The following is a 25,144-nucleotide window of genomic DNA, read 5'->3' on the forward strand; positions in this document are numbered from 1 at the left end:
AAATTTCTTTTATATATATATATTTTTTTTTTAATATTAAAGTGATGTTACTTGTATATCTAGGTAAGTTTAACAGACATCAATTTAATTTAAAGGTTAAAAAAAGATATTTAAATAGAAATTACAAATTCAGAAATAATCTAGTATGTATACAAAAAGTGTTCTCAAAACAAATTCCTGTCCCTAAAATTCCATTCTTTCTAGTCATGGTGCCAAAAGAGATTCTAGAGAGTACAAAACACAAACAAGGGCCTTCAAGAAGAACAGCTATAATAAGAACTCCCAAGAAGGCAAGCACCCCTGAAGCAGCCACACCAGACTCAACTGGATTCCCTGTATGGTTAAAAGAGCCTTAATTCATAGCGCAGTGTAGCATGATTGTGTGTGAGTTGTGTGCAAGTAAAGCACCACACTTCACTCCTCTGTTCCCTCTTTCCCTTTCACATCTCTTGGTTCTTCATCTGTTTCTCTCTCTATTGAATCCCAAGTTCCGCCATCAGATACTCATTAAGCTCTTCCTCTTCAAATTTGTGTGGACGCAGACAAATGGTTATTAGGCTATTACTCTTGGAATATGTTATCTTAACGGAGGAAAATCTTTGATAGGACATAATAATTTCACCATCAAACTTTGGAGTCTAGAGTTTGAAACTACTCATGGTTCTGAAGTACTCTCGCAAAAGAAATTGACCGGGAAAGATAAAACACTAAAACACTAATCAAGGTGGAATATCGAAACATTTTTTCTATTTCTACATATCCACTACTTCCAGAAATGAGAGTTCAACTCAATTTGAAACACTGAGCTGGAATTTCACTCAAAAAAGGAACTGCAATGTCAAAACTCAACCACAAACACAATGGAAGTGATATACCTGCGACTTGCAAAGGTATAAACAGACAATATAATAAAGAAATTGTGATAAGAGGAGAAAGGCAGACAGTATGCACCTCAACTATTCTTGCTCACCATGCATTCGATGATTCAAGTGCCTTGTCATGATCCAGTTGCAATCAAATTAAGACCAAATGAGGGCTTATGCAATCTTGTAAGCACACAATAACACATCAAGTTTTGATACGTTAGCCTGGAAAGCCTCTCAATGGTATATCTACCAGGAAGACAGTACTCTTTCTCCGCGACTAGGAACTTATGGAGTTCGAATAATTCTGACATCACCTAACTCAGGAAGAGCTATGTCGGCTGGCACATTTAAGAACGTAAGGTTTACAAGAGTCCCAATAGAATCATGAACAGTGGATAAACTTGTACATTCTCCAAGATCAATGTGCTCAAGATTGGGTAGTCCTGTAAAATCTGGTGTGTTCTTAAGATTTTTGCAACTATAGAGGTCAAGAACCTTCAAAGAACTTAATTTGCATTTATGATCAAGATTGAGGGTGACCAACTTATCACAGTCACGGAAACTCAAGTAAGCAAGTTCTTTAAGATGTCCGATAGATGGATGGACTTGCACTAGGTTTGTGCATCCTGTGAGATCTAGCCGCTTAAGACTTGGGCACCCTTCAAAATTTGGCGTCTCCTTGAGCTCTTTTGAGTAACTCAAATCCACCCTTTCTAAACTTCGAAATACCTGGAAATAGAATCATTAGCTACCAACATGTCATTTTGTTATATTAAAATGTAAGACATTAAATGTTGGTGTAGAATCCTGAAGAGAAATACTAGGAAGACAATAACATAAAGTTACTATATTTAATTTAACATCTACAATTTTTTATATGTAATATCTATAATTATATATTTATTACACCTAAAAATGATCATTATTTCAGCAATAATTAACAAATACAAAATAAAGAAAGTTTGGACTATTTTGGACAAATTTTTATTGTTTCTAAAATATTTTTTTTATGTTGAAAGATGTAAAAACATTTTCCCATTATGCCATTTTAAAACAAAATTGTGACAATTGCTTACTTCTTTCCACTGTTTCTTTAATAAAGGAAAACAGATAAAAATAAAAATAAAAGGATGAGGAAGATATTAAACTACCTGACTGCCATTCCATAGCCGTTTGATGCGGCTGTTAGGCAAATTCAATTGAACAAGACGGTTATATGGTTCTAATGAAGGCAAAGAAGAGAAAGGATATCCGTCCCACAAAAGATACCGTAATTTGTTGGGAAGAGAAGTAAGCTTTCCCGAAAAATGCTGATTATATAATATGAGCAGTTCAAGATTTGTCATTTTTGACAATCCTTCGATGTTCAGATCTTCATGTTTGGAGATGGAGGTATCCTCATATAGAACTATGGCTTTAACTTTGCTTGCTTCCTGAAAAACGAGCATGAACATATTACCAAAAAAACAAAAGCATATTTTTGACAGACTCAAAAAATGATCGCAAATACGAAACAAATGTAATTTTCTAATGATACAATTAAATTTGCCAGAGTGGAATGGTTACATTCTTTGACTCCAAGGTAGAGCTAAAGTCCTCGTAACGCCACAATCTACTCCGCGATGCTGGATTTTCTGGACATTCTTGACGAACAATTTCCTTTCCCATTTCTTGCAATAGATCATGCATATGAATTTCCTCCTCATTTTTTATAATGAGTGATTTGTCCATCAAAGCTTGAATCCCAATTCCAGCAAAAAATCCACAACAATTTAGAACTTCCATTACAAAATCTAGTTTCTTCCCATGAAAGAAACAAGCAATGTGCAAAAATATTTCTTTCTCTTCTTGGTCTAATCCATCAAAACTTATTTGAAGAATCTTTATAATTTCAAAAGATGGCACTGTTGTCAATCTATCCAAGGTATCTTCCCAGAAGGTTACATCACGGGATCGCAAAAAAGAAGCTAGTACTCTGATTGCCAACGGAAGACCACCAGCATATTCCAGTACTCTGGGAATCAACTCAGCATAGCCCTCATAATTGGTAACAGCAGGACAAGCACTCAGGAACAGTTCACGAGCTTCATCTTTTTTCAATAATGGAATCTCGTAAATTTCATCTACTCCGTATGCAGTCAAAATATGTCTATCCCTGGTGGTTATGATAATCCTACTTCCGTTCCCAAGCATGTTACGATTTATAGCCAATAACTCCAACAGCCTTGGCACATCAACATCGTCAAGGACTATAAGGATCTTTTTTCCATAAAGCCTTCTTCTTAAGAAGCCAGACATTTCAAAAGGACTGTACATATCTGAAAGTTCTTCATTTAAAAATTGAGAGAGGATTTGTTTCTGCAAAGCAGTTGCACCACCAAAACTGTAAATCTGGCTTACGTCCTCGATAAAACAAGCACCCTCAAATTCCTGAACGATTCTGTCATACAAAGCTAAAGCATGGGTTGTCTTTCCAGATCCACCCATGCCCCATATTCCGAGCACTAAAACACAATCATCCTCTAATTTCAAAAGCTTTTCTAGCATGGCTAAACTGGATTGTATACCAACTGGACTGTGGCTACTAAGCCTCGAGAATTTAGGGCATAATCGTTCCACTATCTGAATGATATTTCCAATCGCTTCAATCTCTGACCTAAAAGGGAAAGATTAAAAAATAAGAAACCAAACATATATCTTTTCAAGATGATTTGTAATAGCTTAACTTACTATGATAAACTAAGATGCAGATTCAGCCTGATTAAGCATGGAATGCTTAGTGGTTTGCACAAAATAAGTTATGACTTGCCTAGAAATGATCAAGCTCCTGTAAAGTATGGTTTAGATACTTACCCATCTTTTAGACTCACACCTTGTAGATTAGTCATGTACTTCAAAGCTTCCCTCCACTTTTGAACCTTAAGGGGATCTTGTTTGAATTCCTTCGTATATGAAACAAACGCTTTCTCATAAGGGCCGGTTTGTCTTTGAACATCCCTAGGATGCACATCACAGAAAACTGGGATGACAGTTTGATTTAGTTCCCGGTGACAATCAACTATGGTAGCCACTTCCTCCAAAGAGCAAGTTGAGTCAGCATAATCTCTTGTGAAGACAACTATAAGAATCCTGGAATCTTTAATTACTTGGAGGTCCTGTGAAGGAATGGAGTCTCCTCTCTCAGTCTCCTCTTCACTCTTGAAGGTGGAAAATCCTTTCTTGGTGAGATAATGGAAAAGGTAGTAAATAAATGTGTAGGGAGTGTGAGTGCGTCTGAGACTGAGAAACACGTCATATTTGTTGGATTCCTGCAATGATGGTCTTCTTTCAGTGGATTCTGGATTTTTATGAGTAGATCTTGAAATTTGGAATTTATAAACCAGTGTGTCCCGCACGGCCTCAACTATTCTTTCAATCCCTTCGGCTTCAGCGCTGAAAGAGGAACAGAAATAATCTGTCATACCAAAACAGCAATAAGATCACTAATCTCTTGCAAAGAGAAAAACAATGGTTAGTTTATATACATACGGATCTCTTAAAGCAAAACCACTTAAATTGGCCAAATACGTCATAGCACTCTTCCATTTGTAGATCTTGTCAGGCTCTTCTTTGAATCTCTCCCTATGCGAATCAAACGCATCCTCGTATGCCCCACTTTGATATCGAACATCACGTGGATCTACATCATAGAAAACTGGGAGAAGTTCCTGCTTCATCTCTTTGTGACAGTCAACTATAGCGGCCAGATCGTCCAAACACCAAGTTGAGCTAGCGTAACCTCTTGAGAACACAACGATAGAAATCCGTGAATCTTTAATTGCTTGCAGGAGCTGTGATGAAATGCTTTCTCCTCTGTTTAAATTCACATCGTCTTTGAAGGCCAAGATACCTTCTTCCATGAGACGATGGTAAAGATAATCAATGAAAGTTCTGCAGGTATCAGCACCTCTGAAACTCAGATACACATCATATTTATAACCTCGCAGAGAAGACGAACTCCCCTCGGTTATATCAAATGTGTAGGGAGGATGATCGCAAGTTGAATCTTCCTGCTGGCTCAGGAAGCTGCCTACGTTGAAAATTGACTCCAGAGAATGAAGAGAAGCTGAATCTTCCTGGCTCAACCAGCTGCCTTTCTCGCCCAACGGTTCATCTTTGATGTTGTTGGAATCTGAATCTTGGTAACCCAGCAGAGCCCGGAACTTGCTGCTGAGTAAGGGTCTCAAATTGAGTAAGATGCCTGATATGAATGAACCAAAAACTATACCTGATATGAAAAGGCACACCGTCCATGACCAACTAGCATTAGTAGAAACTGATGGCGTCTCGCCTGGCTCCATTCTTTCTCTTTCAACACACTTTGCACCTATCTTCACCTCAAAATTCACATAAATCTACTCAATTGATTATCTCACACAGAAAAAACAGATATCGACATTGATTTCAAGACTGAAATTCTTGGCGACAAAATTGAAACTTCAATAATATTTATTTTCAAAAATATTCTCCTCTAACTTTTTAAATTCTAAGTCTAATAACTCCACCTTTTCTTTTACTCTCAAATTATGACTCCCTCTCCCGCAACTTCTATCTCCACCGCCACCACCAGCACGTCGTCGTGGCAAGACGATTTTGCCGATGATTTCGAGTCACTCAGCTTCGTCTCCACGACCACCACCACAAACCATCGCCGACATCAAGCGCAGCACAAGCTTCGGACAGAGAGAGGCAGCGTCGCAGACTTACATTGGAGCAGCGAGTAGAGAGATTAAAGAAGAGGGTGGGAGAGGACTGAAGAGGTGAGACAGTGTTGACTGAAGAAGAAATTTGAGAAGGAAAAGAGAAACGGGAAAAGAAATATTAGACTTGTTTAGACTTTAGAGGCCATTTTAACAAAGGCGGCCACTCCCATACACACGCTATAAACGTCTTGTTTTACAGACGATGAGGTGGATAGACTAGTTGATCGACATGTGTCCATTGTTTATTAATTAATTAATACAGCAGCTAAGTTATTTTAGGAAAATCGGTTAATAAAAAATATACGGTTTTAAGTGAACCAAAGATTTTTTTTTGTTTAACCAAAAAATGAACCGCAATTTAGTAAACTGGTTAATTTTTGTGGGTTTCTTTGTTTTTTTATTTACTTTTGAATTTTGGACTTTATAATATCCAAACAATAAATTTAAATTGAAAATGGACTGGACTAATACATTACACTCTTATAATTTGAGTTCTTATGTTACTTTAGTATTTTTAATTTATTTTTAAATGTAATTAGAAGTTTTAAAATAGTAAATTAACTAATTAAATATCACAGATTAATAGATAAAATGAAAATAACAAATAAATTAATTCAACCAAAAGAAAAAAATATGCTAAATTTATTATGTTCTAGTTTATTATCCATTCAACTTCTAATAAAATAAATAAATTTATTGTTATTTGGGGAAAGAAATTTAAAATACAATGCAATTTATTTAAAAAAAATAGAGAGATAAAAATCTTAATCAAAATCAAGTCTAAATTAAAAATATATAATTGTGGACGAAGTTACTTTGATAGTGTTTATATTTATAAAATATTTGACTATTTTTGTAATTAATTATTGTTATATATATATATGCACATACCTTTATAAAATTCTTTTTATAAAAAAATGTAATTTTTTTAATTTGGTATGCATGAGATGAGATGTAAATTTGGATGACCTTGAATAAGAAATAAAATAAGAATTAAGCTGAATTTTTAATCTTTAATATGTTAACAATATTTATGTTTTAGTCTATTCTATCTTATATTTAGATACAATTATATATTTATTTATTTTTTTAGGAAATAGTGATGAGGACGAGGGTGTAGGAGGTGGTGGTGGGGAGATTACAGTAATAATGGGTGAGAAGAAAGGGGATGAGAATGGATTATTACAGTGAAAATTGGGTGGCCTTGTATTTTTGATGGTGTTGATATTATTATATGAATTAAAAATTAGAGATAATTTTTTTATAAAGAATTATAATTTTTTACTATATGTTGACGGTCATGATATTAATTTTTGGGATAAAATTAAAATGATCTTAAATTTTAAGGATAAAATTAAATTAAATAAAATATTAAGAGTAATTTAAAAAAATTTAAAAAACGTTAAGAATAATAAATATATTTTATCTTAAATTATAACATTATTAAATTATAATATTTTAAATTTAAAAATTTAGAAGAGATATATTTTAGTTTAATAATTTAAAACAAACAAAAAAATTGAACAAAAGAATTTATTCTTTTTTAATGTAGGAATAATTTTTTAAAAGTAATATTCCTTGTCAAAGCATCAATCCTAAAAAAGCAATAGAAGAAAATACACATAATTAAAGTAGACAAGTAGAAGAAAAATTGAAACAGACACAAGTAAGAGTAGGTCTGAGAAGAGGTGAACGGCAACAGTGATAGTCATTGGGTAAGAAAAAGAGGAGAAGATCGCGTGTGGCGTAATCACGACAGGCACTCTCTGGTGCACCGTTAACCGTGGAAGATACGCTGCTTCTGCTGGTGGACAACTAGTGTGTCGTCGCTCTTATTTTAAATATAGGGGTGTGTTGTTGTAGTGATTCCTCCCTAGTTCCGTCAATCATTGCTAATTGTTTGTCACATGAAGGGAGCTTGCTTATTTTGGATTAGGAGTGTGGAATGAAGTCAATAACTTAAAAAAATGGTTCTAGAGATATTTTTATGGCTCTCTATAAAGGTCTGGAAGCTAATATTAGAGAAAAGACAGATTTGACTCTTAATTAAGTTCTATAAACTATTGTGCATAAATTAGATGTTCAATTCAATCTGATACTTCAAAAAACTAATTATATAATTGATTTGCTTAATAGTATTTGATTCTTAATATAATTTCTAGATAAAAAATACACTTGTACGATTATCTTTTTAATCAACTAAAAAATTAAATAAATATATAATTGTATTTAAATATAAAATAAAATAGACTAAAACATAAATATTGCTAACATATTAAAGATTAAAAATTCAGCTTAATTCTTATTTCATTTCTTATTCAAGATCATCCAAATTTACATCTCGTCGTGCATATCAAATTAAAAAAATACATGTTTCTATAAAAAAAAATATTATAAAGGTATATATATATATATATATATATAACAATAATTAATTACAAAAACAATAAAATATTTTATAAATATGAACACTATCGAATCTAACTTCGTCCACAATTATATGCTTTTAATTTAGACTTGGTTCTGATTAAGATTTTTATCTCTCTAATTTTTTAAAATAAACTGCATTATATTTAAATTTTTTCCCCAAATAACAATAACTTTATTTATTTTATTAGAAGTTAAATGGATATAATAGACTAGAACATAATAAATTTAGCATTTTTTTTTTGTTGAATTAATTTATTTTTTACTTTCATTTTTTCTATTAATATGATACTTAATTAGTTAATTTACTATTTTAAAACTTTTAATTACATTTAAAAATAAATTAAAAATACTAAAGCAATAGAAGAACTCAAATTATAAGAGTCTAACTCTAACATATTGGTCTAGTCCATTTTCAATTTAAATTTATTGTTTGGATATTATAAAGTCCAAAATTCAAAAGTAAATAAAAAAAAAAGAAGCCCACAAAAATTAACCGATTTACTAAATTACGGTTCATTTTTTGGTTCACTTAAAATCGTATATTTTTTATTAATTAATTTTTCTAAAATAACTTAGTTACTATATTAATTAATTAATGAATAATGGACACATGCCGGTCAATTAGTCTATCCACCTCATCATCCGTAAAAAAAGATGTTTATAGCGTGTGTATGTGAGTGGCTGCCTTTAACAAAAGATTTTTTAATGATTTTTTTTTAAAAAAAATTTATTTATTAATTATATTTAGATAAAATAACATAAAAATATTTTTTATTTATTTATTATATAAAAAATATATTTTAAAAAAAAATCTTTTAAAAAAATATAAATTATAATTTTTTTTAAAAAAAATATTTTTTATTTGATTAGTATTTTTATTTTTATCATTAAAAATTTGTTAAATACATTAAAAATTAAAAAAAAATCTTTTTTAATTAAAAAGAATCTTTTTGTATTGATTTAATAACATCAAATAAGCACATTGAGAGATTATTCGTAAACTTATGAACCTCAATTCACTTAAAAGAATTAAATTTTTTTATTAAAACAAATAAAAAAGCAATTTGAATTATTTTGAGAATTTTGATCTCATTTTCTTTTATTTATAAATCAAATAAAAAATTGATTTTAAAATTAATTCTCATATTAAATAAATTCAATATATCAAATATAACAAGTGTTACGTTGGGTAACCAGAGATTAATGGACTGGACTCGTTAGGTTGGTCCAATCGTCTGAGGAAGGAAGCATTTGAGCAGGTTCGCGTCTATGAGGCCTCCGTCCAACTTGTGAGTGTGAGAGAATGAGGGGTGATACCTGCAAAGACACTCCGATGCCTAAGTCAGCAAGGTGTGAGCAGGTCTAAAGAGTATTGGGACTTAGAGATACCTGATGGCTGTCAGTGTATTTATAGTGGTGAACCAATAACCACTGTTGGAGTAGTTCTACCTTTTAAGGTGGATAACCGTCCCTTTATCTTAGGGAGGTTGCGATATGGCTCCTGGAAGTGGGTTAAGAAATTTTAGGGGCAGTTATTATCTGCCAGCTAATCTTCGCTTCCGACTTCCTTAGAGCAAGTCGTGGGGAGCACCGACGTCTTAGGAGAATGTCGGTGTACTGTGAGGCCCAACCCACTGTTGTTTGGACCTGGGCCTTAGCGTTGAGCCAGGGTATGAACAGTGCCCCTACTCGAGCCCAATTTCTTTTAAGAGTTGGGGTCGAGTACTATAACTCGGAACCGTAGCCGACCTGATAAGGAACCGACGTGATTTTTCGGAACCAACGTGTTTTTTGTTTAAAAGCTTTCAACAGTCGCGTCTAATCAAACGTCGCGTCTCTTAGAGGTTTGAGCATTCATACGCGGGGGCGGTTACATTGGTAACGGTGCAACTCTTAAATGGCCTGCGTCGTTTTACCTTTATGCCCCTAACGTGTTTATAAATACTTTTCCCTCTCCTCGCTTGTTTCGTTTCTGAAAACTTTTCCACCTGCACCCTTTGTTGATCGAAAGAAGAAAGTTCCTTCCTTTTCGAGTGATGTTGCTTCCATCTTTCTGCGAGGAAAAAGGTCAGTTTCTTTTCTTACTCTTTCTTTATAGAGTTGCATGTTTTGTTCTGTAGAGTGTGGATGGTAGTCTTGGTGTTTTTCTATTTAGTTTTGAGAGACTTGCTTCGGACCCTTAAAGACCCTATTTTTGATCCCTTTCTTTTTCCTTTATAGGTTTTCCTAGAAAAACAAAATGTCTTCTGTTGAAACTCTTGCTCAATGGGTGGATGTTACGGTTTTGGGGGAAGAACCCCTTGTTGACACTGACTTCATCACCAACTTCCGTACTCATCATAAGCTTTGTACTTCCGATGAGGACGAGCCGAAATATGAACTGATTGCCCCGGGTCCGGAAGACCGGGTTTGTTTTGGGAGGGCTTCTGAGGCAACCCCTCATTTTTTCTATATGTATGAGAGTATGATTACCCGCCTAGGCATTTTCCTCCCTTTTTCCGACTTTGAGATAGATGTTTTAGGTCACTGTCGTGTTGCTCCTACCCAGCTCCACCCCAACTCTTGGGATTTTTTGAAAATTTACCAATTTATCAGCCATGTTTTGGACTTTCCGACTTCTTTGAAGATTTTCTTTTATCTCTTTCATATGACCAAGCCCTTCAGTGGGCAAAATAATAAACAGTAGTGGGTATCTTTCCGGGCCATACAAGATCGGAGAGTTTTTACCCTTTTTGATGAATCCTTCCATGACTTTAAAAACTTCTTTTTCAAAGTTCAATCTGTAGAGGGTCACCACCCCTTTTTCCTTGATCAAAATTCTTCTCCTCGCTTTCCCCTGTATTGGTTGGAGGCCTCTCCTTGTGAAAAATACGGTCTGGATGATTTAGATGAGGTGGAGACGGCCGTTGTGGGGTTTCTCCGAGAAGTATGGGGGAGAGTCCCCTACCTGGATACAAAAAAGTTTCTCCAGGGGTCTCCGACCTTTATCCAGGCTCAACTAGGTAGCTTTTGTTTATTTTATCATATTTTCTGACTTGATACTTGCACGACTTGTTTTTTCCGACTTGTTTGCTGATTTTAGCTTGCTTTTGCAGAAATGGCGAAGAAGAATTCGAGGGAGTCTTACCAGAGGGTTCAGGAGGCCAAAGCGAGATCCCGCGCCAGAGTCGGCGGTGCAAGGGCAGCTGGTCCCTCTCTTCCTTCCCCTCCCCCTTTTTCTCACAACTTGGGGACCCCTGCTCGACCTATTGTTATTTCTTCCTCAGCCTCTTCTCTGCAGCCCCCTCCTTCCCAACCTTCTCCTGAGCCAGAAAAGAAGAAGCGCAAGACTTTAGAGTCTCCCTTTGAAGGTGAGGCCAAGGTGGATGCGCCTCAATTTATCTGGGAGCATATCTATCCTTATACTCGTATAGGTATGGATGATGCTTCTCTTCGAAACCACCTTACTATTCTGGCTCAAGAGAGTATCAGGGTGGCAGGGGTGTGCACCAAGTTTCTTGATATTTTTTAGAAGACTCCCCTCAGCTCTTTGGGTTCATCCTTGAGGGTTGAAGAGCTAGAGGGGAGGATTCTCTTGTATCAGGAGGCTGAGAAGAGCCTGAAGGAGGAGGTCGCCAAGTTGAGGGAGGAGAGGGATAATCTCCAGAAGGAGGAGGAGAAGTTGAGGGGGCCGGTGCTCTATGGCGGAGGGTCTACGGGAGAAGGCGGAGTAGAGCTACTCGAGCTTGTTCCAGTACCTTGTGGAGGTAAAAAAGGATCTGGTAAGAAATCGGGACGCTTATGCAGATTTGGAGGACTCTATTGCTGAGTGATCCGAGGAGGCGTTGAGGGTCTTTAAGGAGCAAGTCGGGGTTATTGCTCCCGACCTGGATCTCTCCCCTTTGGATCCTGATAAGGTCGTAATCGATGGGGCTATTGTATCTCTTCCCCGACCTGTGTCTGAATCTGAGTTCAAGACTCGGGGCCAAAGAATCATAGAGTCCCCTCCCTGACCAGATGATGCTCCGAGTTCTTCGAAGGCTCCTGATACTTCCCCTCCATCTCCTATGGATGTTTCTCTCCCTGACTCTGGTGGTGCTCCGACTACTCTTCTGGGTTCTGGTGGTGACGTCCTTCCAAATTGAAAAAATTATCTTTGGCTATATGGGGGCCCGGCTTGTGGGTTCTCCCTTTTTTAAACTATTTATTTTAATGTTGTGGTGGTATGTTGCTAACACTTTCTTGGCCTTTTATGGCCGTAAACAAAATTTTTAAAAATACCCTTTTTTTTTTACAAGGGTTTAAGTTATTTTTGTTGGTTGTGTGCATACTTTTTCTGCTTTAGGTTTCGAAAAACCCTTTTTTGATCTTTTGTTTTGAAAAACCTTTTCTTGGATGGCTGTCCCTTCTTCTAAGTTTTTCTCAAATTTTTCTTGAAGGCTTAGGACAGTCTTTAGTGCTTTCTATAGGTTTTCTGATCTCTTTTCGGTATTTCTTATACTCAATTTTTTTTATATATTGAGTTTTTATAACTTAGGTTATTTTTGCGATGCATTTCTTTGTTTCTCGGAATTTCCGACTTGTTAGTCAGTTAATTTCCGAGTTTATTCACGATCGACTTTTATAACCTCTTTACACCGACTTGTACCTCGTCGTTTTATCCTAACGACCATCTAGGTCGGTTCATGGGATTTCCATGCTTTGTCGAGCTTAAGTCGGCGCGTTTCGTAGAAAGAAAGAAAAGCGAGAAAGAATTTATAAGAGATATTTGTAAAAGATCTTTATTTATTTGCAAAGGTACTTTATCGCTACCAAGGGTTTTGGGCTATCTATGACCCCTTAGTCTCTACTGTGATGCCTCGTTAAAAACCCTTCTTCAGAAAAAATCCTTTTATTTTGGGAAAAATCATGAAGTTGGGAAAAGAGTACATCAGGGAGTAGAGTTCGCTTTTAACTGTAGTACATTTTCATATTACAAGCATGCCACGACCTAGGTAGCTCGGTGCCGTTTAAGTTGGTCACCTTGTAATAACCTTTTTCTAAGACCTCACTAATCTTGTATGGTCCCTTCCAATTAGCAGCGAGCTTTCCTTCCCCAGACTTGTTGACTCCTATGTCGTTCCTGATTAAAACCAAGTCGTCTGGGGCGAAACTCCTTCGAATGACTTTTTGGTTGTATCTGTTCGTCATCCTTTGTTTCAATGCTGCTTCTCTAATATGGGTTCGTTCTCGGACTTCAAGGAGTAGCTCAAGTTCTTCTTTGTGTCCCTTTATGTTTCCAACCTCGTCGTAGAAGTTCACCCTTGGACTTTGCTCGTTGATTTCAACCGGTATCATGGCTTCTATGCCATAAGCAAGTCGGAAGGGTGTTTCTCCTATGGCAGACTGAGGTGTGGTCCGATAAGCCCAAAGTACTCGTGGGAGTTCCTCGGCCCAGGCTCCCTTTGCGTCCTGTAACCTCTTCTTCAACCCTGCTAGTATGACCTTGTTTGCTGCCTCGACTTGTCTATTTGCTTGTGGATGTTCCACCGATGTAAACTGATGTTTGATTTTCATGCTGGCTACCAGGTTTTTGAAGGTTGAGTTGGTGAACTGAGTGCCATTATCGGTGGTGATGGAGTGGGGTACCCCATACCTGGTGATAACGTTCTTGTAGAGAAACTTCCGACTTCTCTGAGCGGTGATGGTGGCCAATGATTCTGCTTCTATCCACTTTGTGAAGTAATCCACTCCCACTATTAGATATTTTACTTGCCCCGGCGCTTGTGGGAATGGTCCTAGCAAGTCCAATCCCCACTTTGTGAAAGGCCATGGGGAAGTTATACTAATGAGTTCCTCGGGAGGGGCTACATGAAAGTTTGCATGCATTTGGCAAGGTTGGCACTTTTTCACAAATTCCGTGGAATCTTTTTGTAAGGTCGGCCAGTAGAATCCGGCTCGGATTACCTTTCTAGCTAACGACCTTGCTCCAAGATGATTCCTGCAGATTCTATTGTGCACTTCCTCTAGCACCTCGGTTGTCTTTGAGGTCGGGACGCACTTTAGTAGTGGTGTTGATATCCCCATTTTATAGAGGATATTTTTCACCAGCATGTAGTTTTGTGCTTTCCTCCGAATTTTCTTAGCTTCTTTTTCCTCTTTGGGGAGGATGTCGAATTTCAGGTATTCGATTAAGGGCTTCATCCACCCGAGGTCCAACCCGGTGACTTCAAAGATGTTTTGAACAGCCTCTGTTTTGGCCACAGAGGGTTCAGAGAGAGTTTCTTGGATCAGGCTTCTGTTGTTCCCTCTTGGTTTGGCACTTGCTAGCTTGGAGAGGGCATCTGCCTTGCTGTTGAGGTCCCGAGTTATATGCTTTACCTCGGTCTCTTCAAAGCGCCTAAGGTGTTCCAAGGTTTTGTCCAAGTACTTTTTCATGTTGGGATCTTTGGCCTGATAATCTCCATTTATTTGGGAGGTCACCACCTGAGAGTCGCTGAATATCATTACTTTGGTTGCACCGACTTCTTCTGCCAGCTTTAACCCTGCAATCAAGGCTTCATATTCTGCCAGATTGTTGGAAGCTGGGAACTCGAACTTGAGGGAAACTTCAATTTGCGTTCCCCCTTCGCTGACCAGTATTATGCCTGCCCCGCTTCCAACTTTATTGGAGGACCCATCTACATACAACTCCCATGTAGTGGATTTCTCCTCTTGATCTCTCGCGTATTCTGCTAGGAAGTCGGTGAGGCATTGAGCTTTTATTGTCGTTCGGGCTTCGTATTTCAAGTCGAACTTGGAGAGTTCTATTGCCCATTGAACCATTCTGCCCACAATGTCCGTCTTCTGGAGGACCTGCTTCATGGGCTGGTTCGTTCGGACTTTTATCGTGTGCGCTTGGAAATACAGCCGTAATCGGCGTGAGGCTACTACTAAGGAGTATGCAAACTTTTTAAGTTTTTGATACTTTAGTTTTGGGCCTTGTAGAACTTTGCTAGTGAAGTACACAGGATGCTATCCGACTTCATCCTCTCGTATTAGAGCTGATGCTATAGCTCTGTCTGCTACCGACAGGTATAGGACGAGCTCTTCTTCGACTATGGGTCAGGTCAGGATTGGAGGCTGGCTTAAGAACTTTTTGAACTCTTGTAAAGCTTCTTCGCATTCTGGAGTCCATTCGAACTGGCATCTTTTTCTTAGTAGGGAGAACAGTTGAAGGGATCTTAGTGTCGATCCCGCCAGGAATCTGGAAAGGGCGGCGAGCCTTCTATTTAATTGTTGGACCTCCTTTAGACAAGTCGGACTTTTCATTTCCAAGATAACTTTGCACTTATCGGGGTTTGCTTCGATTCCCCTTTGTGTTAGCATGAACCCTAGAAACTTTCCCGCCTCCACTGCGAAGGTACATTTTGTGGGATTTAGTCTCATCCCATCCAATCTTATGGTGTTGAAAACTTGTGAGAGGTCTATCAGGAGGTCGGTTTCTTCGGATTTCACCAGCATATCGTCTACGTAGACCTCCATTAAGTTTCCGAGGTGCGGAGCGAAAACTTTGTTCATCAACCTTTGATATGTGGCCCCAGCATTTTTCAGTCTAAAAGGCATTACCACATAGCAGTAGTTTGCCCTAGGTGTGATGAATGAAGTTTTTTCCTCATCCGGCTTGTACATCGGGATTTGGTTGTATCTTGAGTAAGCATCCATAAACAACAAGTACTGATACCCTGAGCTTGCATCTACTGGGGTGTCAATACTGGGAAGTGGATATGGGTCTTTAGGACACGCTTTATTCAGGTCGGTGTAGTCGACACACATCTTCCACTTGCCATTTTGCTTTTTGACTAGCACTACGTTTGCTAGCCATGCCGGATACTTGATCTCTCGGATGAAGTCGGCCTCCAAGAGGGCTTGCACTTGTTCCTCCACCACTTGAGCTCTTTCTGTTCCGAGCTTGCGCCTACGCTGCTGTACGGGTCGCGATCCGGGATGTACTGAAAGCTTGTGGGACATGAGCTGAGGGGATATCCCTGGCATGTCAGAAGCTTTCCAAGCGAAGAGGTCAGAATTATCTTGCAGGAGCTTTATCAGCTTCTGTCTCAAGTCTCCGTCTAGACTGGCCCCTATGTTGGTATTTTTTCCTTCCTCTTTTCCGATTTGAACCTCTTCAATCCTTCCCCCCGGCTGTGGCCGCAGCTCTTCTTTAGCTTTTATTCCTCCGAGCTCTATAGTATGAATTTTCTTGCTCTTTCATCGGAGGTTCAAGCTTTCATTGTAGCATTTCCTTGCCAACTTGTCTCTCTGTATTGTTGCTATTTCCTTAGGTGTTGGGAACTTCATGCAAAGGTGAGGGGTTGACACCACCGCTCCGAGCCGATTTAGTATAGTCCTATCAATTAAGTCGTTATATGCCGATCCGACATCGATGACGATAAAATCGATGCTCAGAGTTTTGGAATTTTTCCCCTTTTCGAAGGTCGTGTTGAGGGGGATGTATTCCAGTGGCCTAATTGGCATATCTCCTAGCCCATACAGGGTGTCCAGGTAAGCTTTTAGCTCCCTTTCATCCAACCCTAATTTGTCGAATGCGGGCTTGAAGAGTATATCAGCCGAACTCCCTTGGTCCACCAAAGTCCTGTGGAGGTTGGCATTTGCCAAGATCATGGTTATCACCACCGGGTCGTCATGCCCAGGCATGATCTCCTGCACATCCTCTTTGGTGAACGAGATGGTCGGGAGATCAGGAGACTCGTTTCCGACTTGATAAACTCGCTTTATGTGTCTTTTGCGAGATGATTTAGTGAGTCCCCCTCCCGCAAATCCTCCAGATATCATATGTATGTGTCTCTCGGGGGTTTGTGGTGGTGGGTCTCTTCTATCCTCATCATCTCGCTTTCTTTTCCCATGATTGTCTGACCTTTCCATGAGATATCTATCAAGTCGGCCTTCCCTGGCCAACCTTTCTATCACAATTTTAAGGTCGTAGGAATCATTTGTTGAGTGGCCATACATCTTATGGTACTCACAGTAGTCACCGCGGCCTCCTCCCTTTTTGTTTTTGATGGGTCTAGGGGCGGTAACCTTTCCGTATTACAGATTTCTCTGTATACGTCTACTAGGGAGACTTTTAGAGGAGTATAGGAGTGATATCTCCTCGGTCTGTCGGGACCGACCTCCTCTTTTTTCTTGGGCTCCCTTTCTTTCTCTTTTGCTGAGTGCGGAGGTCCCTGTCGCCAGTTTGGCTCCCGTAATCTGGCATTTTCCTCCATGTTGATGTACTTTTCTGCTCTCTCTTGTACATCACTCAAAGAGGTAGGGTGCCTTTTTGATATGGACTGGGAGAAGGGGCCCTCTCTAAGTCCATTTACTAGCCCCATGATAACTGCCTCTGTGGGCAGGTCTTGAATCTCCAAGCACGCTTTGTTGAACCTTTCCATGTAGTCTCGTAGAGATTTTTCGACCTCCTGTTTAACTCCCAGGAGACTCGGTGCGTGCTTTACTTTATCCTTCTGGATGGAGAACCTCATTAAGAACTTTCTCGAGAGGTCCTCAAAGCTGGTAACCGATCTTAGGGGGAGGCTATCGAACCATTTCATCGCTGCTTTCGATAAGGTGGTCGGAAAAGTTTGCAGCGAGTCACATCAGAAGCATCAGCCAGATACATCCGACTTTTGAAATTGCTTAAATGATGCTTCGGATCTGTGGTTCCATCATAGAGGTTCATATCAGGGCTTTTAAAGTTCCTTGGAACTTTTGCCCTCATTATATCCTCACTGAACGGGTCTTCTCCCTCTAGGGGCGACTCTTCTCTGTCGCCACGGGAGTTCCAACTTCTAAGGGAAGATTCGAGCTTCAAGAGTTTTTCTTCCAACTCTTTTCGTCGCTCTATCTCTTTCCTGAGATTTTGCTCTGCCTCTCGTTGTCGTTCTAATTCTTGTTCCAGTTGTTCCAAACGACCTTGGCGGCCGTGGACCAGCCCCATTAGCTCAGTTGCATGGGGCGGCCCTTCCTTTCCGGACTCTCGTCCTTCCGAGGAATTTACCTTTGGGTTCTTAAGCCTAGAGGTACCTTCTCTGTGCTGGTCGTTGGTTCCTTGGTGAAGGGTCAGATCCGCGTCATTGTTTTCGGTATCTGAATTTTCTTGTTCGGAATCAGACGTTGTATGACCATCTTCTGGTGAGTTGTCCGCCATTACTGGTTGATCTCTCGGGTCCCCGACAACGGCGCCAATGTTACGTTGGATAACCGGAGATTAATGAGCTGGACTCGTTAGGTTGGCCCAATCGTCTGAGAAGGAAGCCTTCGAGCGGGTGACGAATGAATTTTTGCCGGTATAGAATTTATCAAGTGATCAATCGTAGTATAGTCTAAACCAACGCAAAATCCATCATCAAACAAATCTACAATCTATATCCGAGAGTACTAGTCTCCCGAGTCGTTCTCCCTTGGAATTGCCAAAATGTGCATCTTATTGATTTAGTAAGCCTTGTTGGAATTCTTTGAAAGTTTAGCAAAGTAATGAGAAACAAACAATCAATTATCAAAAGACTTGGCTTAGGGTTGGCATTAGAAATTCTATCCTTATAGTCCATTCAATGTTGACAACAATTAGGCCTTGCTTCATTTAGTTATCCCCTAAGTTTAGAAGAAAATCAAATGAAAACAATCAACTTGAGTCACAAGTCCTAGCTTCACCTCATGGGAATCTAGCTTTAGTGCACTCCAAGCCAACTAGCAATCCCTAATTCCAAATCAACTATTGATATAACTATTCAACTTCTTCCAATGACCAAACCCTATGCCAAGTGTAAAAATTCTACTCCATAGCTAGTGTTGACATTTTATCAAACATGTGATGAGCAAAAAGGAAAGTCATAGTAAAATGAGAAGAAAAATAGAAGTGAAAGTATTGCAACATAAGAATCTAACAACAAGCCTCAAGGAGTAGCAATAGAAAGCAAATTCTCAAAGAGTTAACAAAATTCAAAATTACAACATTGAATTCTAGATCTATGAGAGTTGATCAATTACAACTACTTGAATTTGGAGAAGAAAAATCTATGATATGAATAAAATGGAGTGAGAATTGTAATGGATCTCACCAAAATGATTGAAAATTCAGAAATTGGGTGAAGATGAACCCTAGTGAGAAGCTTGTGACCTTTTCCTCTTCTTCTCTCCCCCAAAAGTGAAAAACTAACTCTCCTCCCAAAAATATCTAAAATCTAGCAAAAATGAACTAAGTGTCTTTTACCCTTGCTCCCTTAGTCTTTTAAGCCTTTTCTCGCCAAGGCATTTCCCCAAAAGGGGGATCCTTAACTACCTCCACGCCTAAGTCACGTGACTTCTTAAAAAAACACATTCGCAAATCGGCGCGCACGCGCAGGGTACGCGCACGCGCTGTTGAGGCTTCTTGTAATGTGCGCGGAGGCGTGATGTACGCGTGCGCGTCAATGAGGATCCTGGCTTAGCCGCCACTCAAGCCGGCTCGTGGCTTGGCTCTTAGTCTCGGCTTCACGTTGCTCTTATCCGCGCACGCGCCCATGCGGAGATTTCCAAAGCTCAATTTTCATGCTTCCTTCCTTTGCACCCGTCTTCCTTCCCTTTTCCTGTCCATTCCTACTCTGTATCCTGAAACCACTTAACACACAAGTCACGGCATCGAATGGCATCAAGAGAAGATTAGAAATGTATCTATTTTAGTGCAAAATAAGCATGTTTTCATTTATGAGGCAAAACTAGGAAAAGAATGCAAACTCTTGTATTCTCATATAGAAAGTGTGTGGAATCATTGATAAAACCCCTGAAATCAGCACAAGATAAACCCTCAAAATGGGGTTTGTCAGCGGGTTCGCGTCTATGGGGCCTCCGTCCGACTTGTGAGTGTGAGAGAATGGGGGGTGGTACCTGCAAAGACACTCCGATGCCTAAGTCAGCAAGGGTGTGAGCAGGTCTAAAGAGTATTGGGACTTAGAGATACCTGAGGGGTGTCAGTGTATTTATAGTGGTGAACCAATAACCACTGTTGGAGTAGTTCCACCTTTTAAGGTGGATAACCGTCCCTTTATCTTAGGGAGGTTGCGATATGGCTCCTGGAAGTGGGTTGAGAGATTTTAGGGGCAGTTATTATCTGCCAGCTAATCTTCACTTCCGACTTCCTTAGAGCAATTCGTGGGGAGCACCGACTTCTTAGGGGAAGGTCGGTGTACTGTGAGGCTCAACCCTGTGGGTTGGGCCTGTCGTTTGGACCTGGACCTTAGCGTTGGGTCAGGGTATAAACAACAAGTATTTGTATTTATAATTAATTATTTCGATTTTAGTTAATACTTATTTAGTCATCTTTTTTTTTATTAAAAAATTATAAAAGAAAAAATTTAATTTATATAAGAAATATACCAAATTAAAGAATTAAATTCTATTCTATTAATATATTAAAGTTATTTCAAATTATAGAATTGAGTCTTAAGTAGAAATAAATTTTATAAAAAAATAAAATTCTTTTGTAGCATTCAAATAATTTTTAAACAAACTCTAAGAGAAACTCTTGGACCAGAAGAAATTTTTATATTTTTAATCATTATTTAATTAATATATATCAAATCATTTTTAATAAATAAATTTTATAAATTTATATATACAAATTTTTTAAAAAATATAAATTATATTAATTTATGTGTATAAAATTTTAATAAATAATTAAATATAAATATAAACTATATAATTTTTGTATATAAAATTTGTTTAAATATGAATAAAAATTATTACTGATTTAAAATAATAATATTTATTAGTCATATAATTTTATTTTTTAAATAATTTTATTTATTTTATTATTTTTATTTTTTTTAAATAAAAAATTAAACATAATTAACTTTATATTTAACACGGTATATAAATTTAGCTTGGTCTAACTTTTTTTTTCTCTTCTAAACACAATTAAACGCAATTTAAAACTTCAATAAAACAATCTCATAAAGTGAGTCAAACTTGACTTTAGACATATTAGTTTCATTGCCTCCTGAAATAATTGATTGATATATTTAATTTATTGAAAAATATTATTATTTAAATAATTTTTAATAAAATATTTTTAATAATAGTTTTAAAATATATCTTTCAAAATATCAAAGAATTAATATTTTTAATGTAAAATAAAAGAAAAGTTAGTATTGATTCAAATACACAACAAAATAAAAAAAACATTGATCATCTAGAATTGTTTTATCTTTAAAAATATATATTAATCTATTAGAAAGATCTCATATTTTACAAATATTAATGTGTTTTAAAGAAATATGAAACTTTTTTTTATATTGTATTAGTAGGTGTGAAATCTTCTATGATAAAGTAAATTATGTGCTAAACACAGTTATGGTCACTTACAAAACGTAAACGTTACTGACGTTTTGTGTTTTTATAATTAAAATAATATTTTTTTATAAAACATCAATAACGTTTTGTATTTTAATAATTAAAATAATATTTTTTATTATAAAACGTTAATGACATTTTATTTTTTTATAATTAAATTTTTTTATTATAAATAACGTTTTATACTATCACTACAACAGTGTAAAATATACACTAAAATAATTAGATATTTTTATATTTCACATTAAAATTATTCATATATAAAAATTTTAGTCAAGGTTAAAACTCACTAAATATTAACTTGTTATTAAAGATAAAAGAAGAAGAAAAAAATTCTTCCTAATTCTAAATTTTAAATTTAAATATTGATATAAAATATAATAAATTAAAATTAAAATTAAAATTTATTTAATTAACAAAGAATTCAACATTTTTTACTTGATAAAGAGTGTTTAAGAATAAATTATAACAAAAAAATGTATGCTAACAAATGAAATATATCATTTATAATTTTCTTTTATGTATATATTATTAGTCACATAAATTATTATGGAAAAATATAATATCACTCTTAATTTTTATAATACTACTCACATAATTTTTTTGTATTATATTTTATATAAATTTGTCAAAGAAAAAAATATTTTTAAAATAAAAATAACATTATTATCTCTTATTATTTTTTTCATTAGTCGATTGATGAATTGAGTTTGAATTTTAAAATTAAACTGGTTTTATTGAGTTCGGTCATGAGCCAATTTCTTTTTTAAGTTAGGAGTGAGATTTGAATTTGTGATATTTAGATGAATATAGAAAAATTATGCTATTTGTTTAAATTTTAGCTCATTGACGTCATGATGAGCTAAATTTAAAATTAGTAAGACCGATCTCTTCTATTTTTTCTTGGCGAATCGGTTAAAATTTAACTCATTTTATTATTTTTAATGGTGGTTATAATAATGATATGGTTTGGACATACAAAAAATTCATCGTTAATTATTAATTAAAACTTTAATAATATAATAAAGTTTAACTTATTTGAAACATTAAAAATAATATTAAACTAAATTAAACCTTAGTACTTATTCAAAGATAAAAAATATTTTTAAAATACTTTTCAAATGAATTATTATCGTCGAATAATAAAAATATGATATATGACATAATTTTACTGTTCGTCATTTTTTTTTTGTTAAACTAAAACTAGGAGAATCAATAATGACTTAACTAACTTTTTATTAAAAAATCCATTCAATTGATTTGGTCGTCTTTTGTTTAGTAAAAAAAAAAATGAATCTGACAAATTATAAATCATATCACATATTATATTCCCGTTGAAAAACATTTTTTCTTCGTTTTATCTCAAAATTAAACTCTCCCATATCATTAGGTGTATATAGGTCAGACCAAATTTAATTAAATTTTGACACAATTTTAATATTTCATCAAATTATTATAAAGATTGAATCTAATTATCTAACATTAAATTAACTCGATAATAATTAGATTAAACCTGATAGATTAGATTATATAATTTTGTAAATTTTATATGATAAAATAATAAATTTTTATTTTTAAATATTAAATTTAATAAATATTATATTATATTTATATTAACATAAATTATTTTAAAACAAAAACATTATAATATTTTATTAATAATTCAATCTTAAAAAATATATTTTATTTGTAAAATAAGATTTTGGACGAGACAAAATCTATCCAAAATATAACTTAAATTTAATCTAAAAATTATACCGAATAAAAAAAAATCATACCAGATAAAATATAAGATTTTTTTATTATATGAAATAAAAAATATTTAAGAAAAAATAGTTACGGTTAAATCCAATTTTTTCTTTTGGGGTTTGATTGCAAATTGTCTAGGAGGAGAGCGATCTGGCTCTTGGATATACAGTTCGTTGTGGATTTTAGTGATCTGCGTCTTACGATTTGATTCTTTTTAAAGTAATAAACAACGCATAAAATAAATAAAAAAAAATTATTATAAATATCCGATAAAAGTAGATATTTTTTTATTACAAAATATATTATTTTATTATTTATTCTTGTGGGTCACACTTTAAGAAGTAAGAATTGATTTGCAATTTTATTGTGTTAGACTATTTAATAGAATTGTTCTATCTTGTTTGGCATAAATACCGGTTATGTAATGATGAGGACGTAGCACTAATAAGAGGTTAGCACATTTATTATCCAACAATTCATATGTTGGAGTTATTTATTTTGTTGATAAATTTGAGTGAGGAAAGTTTTCAGGTGTTGGTGATGACATCCATTCAAAAAGAACCTTTAAAATAAATATTAAAAAGTTGATGGCAACTTTACGTAAGGCAGAGTTTGATTTTTTGGGGATGATAGTGGAAAAATTGACAAATAAGTCATCTTTACTGTTATTTTACAGAACTGTACATGAGATTTAACTTAAGGAAATGGATTTTTTTCAATTTTTTTAACACTTAAAAAAATGCAATGTGATTTCTCATAGTTAATTTTATAAGTAGAACTAAAATTAAATATGAGAGAGAAAACAATAAAGGGTGAAAGATTACAATTGACACCATTCAATTTTTTTTACTGGAGAAGATCTATTCCCGTTAACTTAAATGTCATTTTAAAATATTATTAAGGGGTCAAATTCAAATTAATCATATCAAATTAATTCTGTATCTGATAATAAGAAGGTAGAGATTAAATCTATAAATATACATGATTAAAGAGAATAAAAAGATAAATTACTTTACAGACTCACAATTCATATTGATATAGTCTATTATTTTTTAATGGTACGATGATTACACTTATTTTTTTACGTTGAATCTTAAAGTAATGAATTAAGAGTGTTCTTTTGATTAAAAAAATTCCAATGATAATTCACCAATGAGTTTGAAATTGAACAACAATTTAAAAATAAAGATGAAGTTTTTATGGCAGATAAGACATATAACATCGGGAGAAATAGATAGTGACAAAATACAACAGTCGTCATTCTTGTATGCAAATATCAATGTGAAAAGACCATCAAAGATTAGATTTAAAAGTAATGATTTAAATGATCTTTACAATGGTAAAAACAGATCCAACCATTAGCATAAGAGTTCTTTAAGGATCTATTGAAAACAACTTCAATTACAAAGAATCCTATAAAAATGTTTGACTTGCAAAGAAGAGAGTAATCGATAAAAGATACGAAAATTGAGAGATAACCATACAACGAACTTTTCACGTGGTTATTTGTAATGTAGATGCACTTACCCGATATGTATCATTACATTGATTTTAGTTACATACGTAATTTTAAATGATATTATGTTCTACTAGTTATCATGAATTAGGTGCTTAGGTTTAATTTGTAACTCAATCATATTGTAGTAATTAAGACAGTGTTAGGTTTCATCAAGTGTTTTGGACATTTTTACCTTGTGTTAAAATTTTTAAACACTACAAATCACTCATCTGTATTAATAAAATTTACTTGTATGGTCAATATGGAAGCACTTGCTTATGGCTATTGTCCAAGATGGTAATTTAAATATATTGCCTATTGTATTTACGGTAGTTGAAAGATAGATGAATAAGATTTGGTCATTTTTTCTGTCTTACCTCAGACAACAAGTCACACCTCAGCCTAGCATATTGGTGATTTCTAACAAGCACAAGTCAATTGATTCTGCACTGAATGTTGATAGAAGTGGCTGGCAAGAACCTCATGCCTTCGAGACCTTTTACACATGACATATTGCGGCTAACTTCATAAAA

The 25,144-nt window shown here is 35.4% G+C and overlaps 1 protein-coding gene across 4 annotated transcripts; it reads right to left on the reverse strand.

Moving 5' to 3' along the window:
- Positions 1 to 109: 109 nt before the first annotated feature.
- Positions 110 to 5,715, reverse strand: LOC130944147 (disease resistance protein Roq1-like). 4 transcript variants are annotated; one of them, XR_009071976.1, is made up of 6 exons: positions 4,395 to 5,715; positions 3,720 to 4,298; positions 2,433 to 3,522; positions 2,018 to 2,299; positions 952 to 1,595; positions 110 to 520 (listed from the first exon to the last, which is right to left on the reverse strand). XR_009071976.1 is itself a non-coding variant. In XM_057872328.1 (6 exons), the coding sequence occupies exons 2-6, from the start codon at positions 5,204 to 5,206 to the stop codon at positions 1,152 to 1,154; spliced, it is 3,207 nt and encodes a 1,068-aa protein (XP_057728311.1). In that variant the 5' UTR covers positions 5,207 to 5,232; positions 5,411 to 5,715; the 3' UTR covers positions 110 to 1,151. The 4 variants fall into 4 exon arrangements, 3 of the variants coding, with proteins under 3 accessions (XP_057728311.1, XP_057728310.1, XP_057728309.1); XM_057872328.1 differs by having other exon boundaries at positions 110 to 1,595; positions 4,395 to 5,232; positions 5,411 to 5,715; XM_057872327.1 differs by having other exon boundaries at positions 110 to 1,595; positions 4,395 to 5,236; positions 5,411 to 5,715.
- Positions 5,716 to 25,144: the final 19,429 nt, after the last annotated feature.

The sequence above is a fragment of the Arachis stenosperma genome, chromosome 8 (genome assembly GCF_014773155.1).
Source record: "Arachis stenosperma cultivar V10309 chromosome 8, arast.V10309.gnm1.PFL2, whole genome shotgun sequence".
Classification (NCBI taxonomy): Eukaryota; Viridiplantae; Streptophyta; class Magnoliopsida; order Fabales; family Fabaceae; genus Arachis; species Arachis stenosperma.

Bases quoted from the DNA above. Each gene is read 5' to 3' on its own strand.
- LOC130944147 (XM_057872328.1), bottom strand. From the start codon at position 5,206: ATGGAGCCAGGCGAGACGCCATCAGTTTCTACTAATGCTAGTTGGTCA. The intron at 3,523-3,719 runs GTAAGTATCTAA...TTTCCCTTTTAG, and splicing joins GGTGTGAGTCTAAAAGATGG to GTCAGAGATTGAAGCGATTG. The intron at 1,596-2,017 runs GTAGTTTAATAT...TTCTATTTCCAG, and splicing joins GGCTATGGAATGGCAGTCAG to GTATTTCGAAGTTTAGAAAG.